Genomic DNA, 7,346 nt, shown 5'->3' on the forward strand with positions numbered 1-7,346 from the left:
ACTGAGCTAGGACCGAGCTATGGCCAGCTGCCATATACTGCGTCCAGCTCCTTTACACACACAAAACAACTCCTTAGGTACTTAGTCATTCAGCCAACCATCCCCACAGACATAAGTAACCCTTGAGAAGTCTTCAAACGGCTAAGGACATGCATCTGGCCTTACCGGCTCATGCACTGTCCCACATCCTTTTGCCTTATCAACTTATGATACCAAGTCCGCTCATGGAATAACAACGCCCATCAGATCCTGAGTCAATCAACCAACCACCCCACATGACCCAAAACTGATGAGTCTTCACACGTACCTAACCGGCCATGGAACCATGTCCTAACGAAGCCGATCAGTCCTCCTATTACCACCGGTGCATCCTTTGATCAATCAGATCAGACACCTTGATCCATCATATATGGATCAGGTCATCCATCCTTGCCAAAGATCAGATTACACAAGGCCTTCTTTAGATAAACACACCGGCTCTTACTCGCCTCCACGGCTTGCTGCTGGTTCCAAATGAATTGGACCTTGCACCCCACATGGTTCCTCATGTACTAGGATCCCCATGTGTCTCCTCCATGATTCGGATCATTCATTCACACCATGATCAGAACTAACACACACACCATGATCCACCATGGATCACTATCCAATTAGTGGCCTCTAACTTACATCCCACATGGATGAGTTAGATCAACTAAGATCTCCCCTTATCTCAGGGTCCTGGATCCTTAGTTTACATCACAACATATGGTCTTCAAGGGGCGTGCCATACTTGGCCTTAACCGCACCACAAGAGACAGAAACATAACCTTGAAAGTAATTATAAAATAAGTTACCTTATACATGATCTGATTAGATCAAGTCCCTTTCCTTATTATGTTCGGCCATGCTCCTCCAGTCCCGACTCTATCAATCCTTATCACATACCTCCTGTATTGATCAGATCCATTCATGGGTCGCACCCTGATCCCTTCTATGGAACTTCCATGAAACCAGTTTCTACACTGCATCCACCTTCAAGGCTATTCATGCCATTGTGAGGGGAAGTCCGGCCTTCTCCCTTCTCTCCTGGGTATTTTCGTGTGTTCCCAAGATACAGGGGAAGCCTAGGACGTGTTCATCCGTGGTGAAAACCTACCACAGGGTCGTTCATAACTCCCCTTGCACTTCCATGAAACTGCCCTCCCACATACCTCTCTCCTTAAGGCTGTCATGGCCTTTGGGAATGAATTCCGGTCATCTAACCTTCTTTCCTCACCATTTGCGTGTGTTCTCAGGCCCTGTAGGATGCTTTGGGTGATAACATCACGGATCAAAACCACCAGAAAGTCGTTCATAACTTCCCCCCTTGATCTCTCCCAAAACTGCCTCTTTATGACCTTCACACCACCATGGGTCTTGGATTGGGAATCCGACCAACTCTCTGTCTTTTCTCTGTGCTTCTTTGTCACATCCCGGGCCCGAGCCCAATTTTTAGTGACAAGGCCCGTGATGATTTGGCCCATGTAGAGAAAACCCTAGGGTTTTTCCCTTCCTCTTCTATAAAAAGGAGGCAGCCCCTTAGGTTTTCTCCAGAGACTCAAAACCTAGCGAAGCCCTGCCCAGTTGGAGAGAGAGCAGCCGCCGGCCACCAAACCACCACCGGAGCCACCGCGAGTCACCGGAGCACCGCCGGCGACCGTGTAATCTCACCGGAGAGGAGATCTCGCCGTGTTTCGATCCCTTCTCGTCGTTTCCTTGAGTCTTCTACTCTTTTTCTTCTAGATCCAGCAACTAGTGAGGTAAGGAAACCCTAAACACTCTCTTTTAGATCTCTCCTATCTCCTTCTTCTTCTTCTTGATCTCTGATCTAGGGTTTGGGTGGAAACCAACCCTTGTTCTTGTAGATCTGGTTAGTAAGGACCCGTAGAACTCAGATCTACATCAACTCTCATCTCATCTCGCAGATCTAGGCTAAGGTGAGGGCTTGTTGCAATCTCTATCTCCTTCTATCATTATCTCATCATGGTAGAAGTGTCTAGGTTGATCATTCATCCTTACTTGTTACTTTCTATAGATCTATAATATAAATAACTATACATATGATATATAAATATCTTGATGCTTGATGTTTGAAAGACATAGATCTATTGCTAAGGTTGTTAAAATATGGTTGGATGATGTTTGAGGATTGAATGTGATGATTGTATTGATTGGGGTTATTGTATAAGAGGTGATATAAAATATTTGGGAGATATAAATGAGTTAGAGAAAGGCTTAAGGCCTATGTGTGCCGGTGTAACGTGGTGGAATGACATATATGTATGTCTCGGGCGTTACATCGTTTCTTGTTGGGTCATGTGGCAATCGTTTGAGTTGGCATGATTCATCGCCGGAGCGGGCATGCGGCGTGCCTGTAAATGAAGTAACGTAGAAGCGTGATGTCGTGGAGACAACGTGGAACGTATGAACATGGTGGCGGATCAAGCGAGAACCGGTGTCGGTAACTTGATTGCGTGAAGGCGTGAGACAGCGTGATGTCGTGGAGACAACGCAACATGAAAGTTCTCGCGCGACAACATGAGGAACGCGGGTACCGATTTAGGTGGCGTGGTCTCATTGTTGGCACCGCCGGGGTTTATCCTCGTTTCTTGTTGATTGTTTTCGATTACTGAATGTTAAAGTTAGATGTTTATGCTATGTTGTGTGATGATTGTTGGTGATTGATTTCGGGGCTCCTAGAGCTTCCCTCACTGAGTATTTGTCGAAATACTCAGCCCTCCTTTCTTTTTCAGGTGAGTTCGAGGAAGTGCAGGAGTGATCGTCTCGGTGTGGTGCTGGTTTTCGGGTGTTTGGTTTTCTTTAAGTTATCTTATTTTAAGACTTAGTGATTTGGTTTTAAGCGTTTCCTATTCGTTTTAGTACGTTTTTGTAAAACATCTGAATTCGATCCTTGGGAATGAGATTTGCATTGGCCTATTTAAGTATTTTTGTTGGTGAAGGCAATGTGAATTCATGCCGTCTCGGTTAAGCGAGATATGGGTGTGACAAGTGGTATCAGAGCTGAGGTTAGAGCCCCCGGTCCTAACCTGGGAGGCTGTAGAGAGGAAACGTTTTTTTTGTCCGGTTCCTATCGGAATAAAGTTTAAGATCTTTAAAAACTTTCGGATTTTTAAAGTTGGTTTGGATTTTAAAGAAGGATAAATGGGGATTTTAAAAGTTAGAGTCAAGAGCACCATCGAGACCACTCCTTTACTTTGAACTCATTCATTCGTCATTCATAAACAGGAAAAAGTTCTAAGTGTTAGTTTTGCGTGAACAGGATGGCACCAAGGGGAAGAAGAACCGCTAGGGGAAGAGGCACTGCAACACGTGTGGTTCGGGAAGCTTGCCCGACCAATTCTGTGGAAAGTGTGAATGGAACAAACACTGAGACTGATGGTGGAAGCTCAACAAAGGGGAGTCAGCAGAGTGACCAACCAGCAGGGTATGCCGAAATGATGGCAGAGTTGCAAAGATACCGTGAGCGTTTTGGAGATCAAATGCGTGAAGAATCCGCTGATGGAACACCACACCAGGCTGATGCTCGCGGGTATGTACCGGGTGTTGGAGTGTGTCACCGTCATCCGCCTCCGCCCCCACCGTTTGTGCCAGCTCATGTTCGTGGACCCACTTACTGGGAAGTGATGAAGTACATGAGGGACATGCAAATGGATCATTTCAGTGGGAAGGCCAGTGCCACCTCAGCAGATAACTGGAGGAGGAAGCTGGAGAAGAACTTGGATGCAGCCAGGTGTCCAGCCGAGTTCCGTAGGGAATTGGCTGTTCATTACCTGAAAGACGAAGCCATGATATGGTGGGAAGGTGTCGTGGAATTAGCGCGAGGATGCTATGAGTTGACTTGGGAGGACTTTAAGGATGAGTTCACCCGAGAGTATGTTCCCCCTGAGGCTACAGACAAGATGGAGAACGACTTTGAGAATCTGCGCCAAGGGAACAAGACAGTGAAAGAGTATAAGGAAGAGTTCAATCGTTTGAGAAGGTTCGCCCGCAGACGCATGGATGAGCAAGACCTGATTCGGAAATTCATGAATGGACTAAGGATTGATTTGAAGAACAGGTGTTCCCTTAGGAAGTATGACCGTTTTGCGGAACTTGTTGAGACAGCAGCTTTACAGGAGGTTGGCTTGGAAGAAGAAAGCAAGCTTACAAGGAGCACTCAGTCAAAGGCGACCAAGCGAACTTGGGAAGTCGCTAATACACCCCAAGCCGCAAAAAGTGAAGGAGGCGCAACTTGCCATAGGTGTAATAAGAAAGGACACCACGTAAAGGATTGTAGATTCCCACCGAATGTTCGATGTTACCGTTGTAACAGAGAAGGACACACTTCGAATGCATGTCGTATGCCAGCGCAGGGAGCACCGCAGCAGGGAGCACCGCAGCAGGGAGCTGGGCGCAATGAGCAGTTACCGCCACCACCAAAAAGACAAGATGTGGCTGGACGAGCCTTCGTAGTCGGGGACCACGAAGGAGGAGAACCGATCGTTGGTATGTTTCCTATACCTACTTGTCTAGATGTTTACTTATAATTCTTGTTTGGTCCAAGTATAGTAGACTTAGACATAGTTCAAATTGTGTAGGATCGGTTTTAGTTGGGGGAATAAATGCCCATGCCTTATTTGATACTGGCGCAACACATAGTTTTGTGTCTCCCACTTTGACAAAGTGTTGGACCTTTGAAGGCATGTTCGTTTCGAACGCCAAAGGAATAGAAACCGCAGGGACCGAGTTAATGAGGTCTACTGGAACGTATGAGGATGTCCCCATCGTCATAGAAGGTATTGAGCTTAAAGGAAATTTGGTGGAGATGGAGTTAAACCACTACGAGGTGATCTTAGGCATGGATTGGTTGACATATCACAAGGCCGTGATGGATTTCCCAAAGACGCGCGTCTACATCCCTAGGACTGAAGGGAGAATAGTTTTCCAAGGGATAAAGAGAAGTACGGGAATCCCCATCATATCCATGATGCAAGCAGAAGAGTTATTGGAGAAAGGAAGTGAAGCTTATCTCGCCACTATCAACATCAAGGGATCAGATAAGGAAGCCGACTTAGACACCATTCCGGTTGTAGCCGAGTATACCGATGTTTTTGAACCGTTGACGGGACCGCCACCAACGCGAGGTGATGCGTTTACTATAGAATTAGAACCTGGTACGGCACCAGTGTCAAAGGCACCGTATCGCTTGGCACCAGCAGAAATGGCTGAGTTGAAGAAGCAGCTGGAGGATCTAATGGATAAGGGATTCATTAGACCAAGTAGCTCACCATGGGGAGCGCCTGTCCTGTTTGTCAAGAAGAAGGACGGAAGTTTTAGACTTTGCATCGATTATCGTGGATTGAACAAAGTGACGATAAAGAATAAGTACCCTCTGCCAAGAATCGACGAGTTGTTGGACCAACTACAAGGAGCGTCATGGTTCTCAAAGATAGATTTGGCATCTGGGTATCACCAAATCTCGATAGCGGAAGAAGACGTAAGGAAGACGGCCTTCCGGACACGTTATGGGCACTATGAGTTCGTAGTAATGCCATTTGGACTTACTAACGCACCGGCAGCGTTTATGAAGATGATGAACAATGTGTTTCGGGAATACTTGGACAAGTGTGTGATTGTATTCATCGACGACATTTTGGTATACTCTAAGAGCAAAGGAGAGCATGATTGGCATCTAAGAGTAGTATTGAACAAGTTGCGAGAGCAGCAGTTGTACGCAAAGTCAAGCAAGTGTAGCTTTTGGCAGCGAGAGATTGGGTTTTTGGGGCATATTGTATCCGAAGCCGGAGTGGCTGTGGATCCAGAGAAAATTGTCGCCATTACAAACTGGCCTACACCTGGAAGCGCTACTGAGGTCCGTAGTTTCCTTGGACTGGCAGGATACTATAGGAAGTATGTGAAGGGATTTGCAAGTACTGCTAAACCCATGACAATGTTAACGGGAAAGGATGTGAAGTTTGTGTGGTCAGACGCTTGTACTAAGAGTTTTGAAAGGCTGAAGGAACAGCTAACCCAAACCCCAGTATTGGTATTACCAAGGCCAGGTGTACCTTACACGGTTTATACGGATGCTTCTGGAACGGGACTAGGATGTGTGCTTATGCAAGAGAAGCAAGTGGTTGCTTATGCATCAAGACAACTTAGACCGCATGAGGTCAATTATCCGACTCATGATTTGGAGTTAGGTGCAGTTGTGTTTGCCCTTAAGATTTGGAGGTCTTATCTCTATGGAGAGAAGGTGCAAGTGTTCACGGATCACAAAAGTTTGAAGTACATATTTACCCAAGGAGACCTGAACCTGAGACAACGCAGATGGATAGAGTTATTAGCGGACTACAATCTAGATATCATCTACCACCCAGGAAAAGCAAACCAAGTGGCCGACGCCCTCAGCAGACGTAAGGTCGACGTCTCGGAGGCAAAAGAGGTGCAAGAGTTGGTTGCTACTTTGGCTAGTTTACGGTTATGTGCTACTACTGTTGAGGATAGGACAGCTGCATTGGATGCCTTAGATCAAGCAGATTTGTTAGAAAGGATCAGTAAAGCTCAACAAGGAGATGAGTCATTGCAGAGACTGATTTCAAAAGAGGTTGTTGGATATCGCACCACCACAAATGGAACTTATCTATTCAAAAATAGGGTGTGTGTGCCGAATAGTAAGGATCTGAAGGACGAGATCTTGAGACAGGCGCACAACTCTCAGTTTTCTATCCATCCAGGAAGCACCAAGATGTATCAGGACTTGAAACGCTATTACCATTGGGAAGGTATGAAGCGGGATGTTGCTACTTGGACTTCGCAGTGTCAGACTTGCCAGATGGTTAAAGCAGAAAGACAATTACCAAGCGGGCTTTTACAAGAGTTACCACTACCCGAATGGAAGTGGGATATGGTGACAATGGATTTTGTTACTGGGCTACCAATAACAACTGGGAATAAGGACGCGATTTGGGTGATTGTGGATAGACTCACCAAATCTGCACATTTTCTAGCTATCAAGAAAACTGATGGAGCAGATCGTTTAGCGCAAAAGTATCTGGAAACTGTGGTACGATTGCATGGAGTGCCAGTAAGTATCGTATCAGACCGTGATCCAAAGTTTACTTCGGCATTCTGGCAGGCATTTCAGAAGGCACTAGGTACAAAGGTACACCTTAGCACGGCTTATCATCCACAGACCGATGGACAGTCTGAGCGGACGATACAGACGCTTGAGGACATGCTAAGAGCCTGTGTACTTGATTGGGCAGGAAAATGGGGCCAATTTCTACCATTGGCAGAGTTTGCTTACAACAATAGTTACCATT

At 46.2% G+C, this 7,346-nt stretch overlaps 1 protein-coding gene across 1 annotated transcript; it reads left to right on the top strand.

Moving 5' to 3' along the window:
* Positions 1 to 1,302: 1,302 nt before the first annotated feature.
* Positions 1,303 to 4,605, top strand: LOC103848424. The gene is made up of 2 exons (XM_033283190.1): positions 1,303 to 1,958; positions 2,775 to 4,605. The coding sequence occupies exon 2, from the start codon at positions 3,303 to 3,305 to the stop codon at positions 4,566 to 4,568; it is 1,266 nt and encodes a 421-aa protein (XP_033139081.1). The 5' UTR covers positions 1,303 to 1,958; positions 2,775 to 3,302; the 3' UTR covers positions 4,569 to 4,605.
* The last annotated feature ends 2,741 nt before the right edge of the window (positions 4,606 to 7,346 follow it).

The sequence above is a fragment of the Brassica rapa genome, unplaced genomic scaffold (assembly GCF_000309985.2).
Source record: "Brassica rapa cultivar Chiifu-401-42 unplaced genomic scaffold, CAAS_Brap_v3.01 Scaffold0309, whole genome shotgun sequence".
NCBI lineage: Eukaryota > Viridiplantae > Streptophyta > Magnoliopsida > Brassicales > Brassicaceae > Brassica > Brassica rapa.

Coding starts and splice junctions, on each gene's coding strand:
- LOC103848424 (XM_033283190.1), top strand. CDS start 3,303: ATGGCACCAAGGGGAAGAAGAACCGCTAGGGGAAGAGGCACTGCAACA.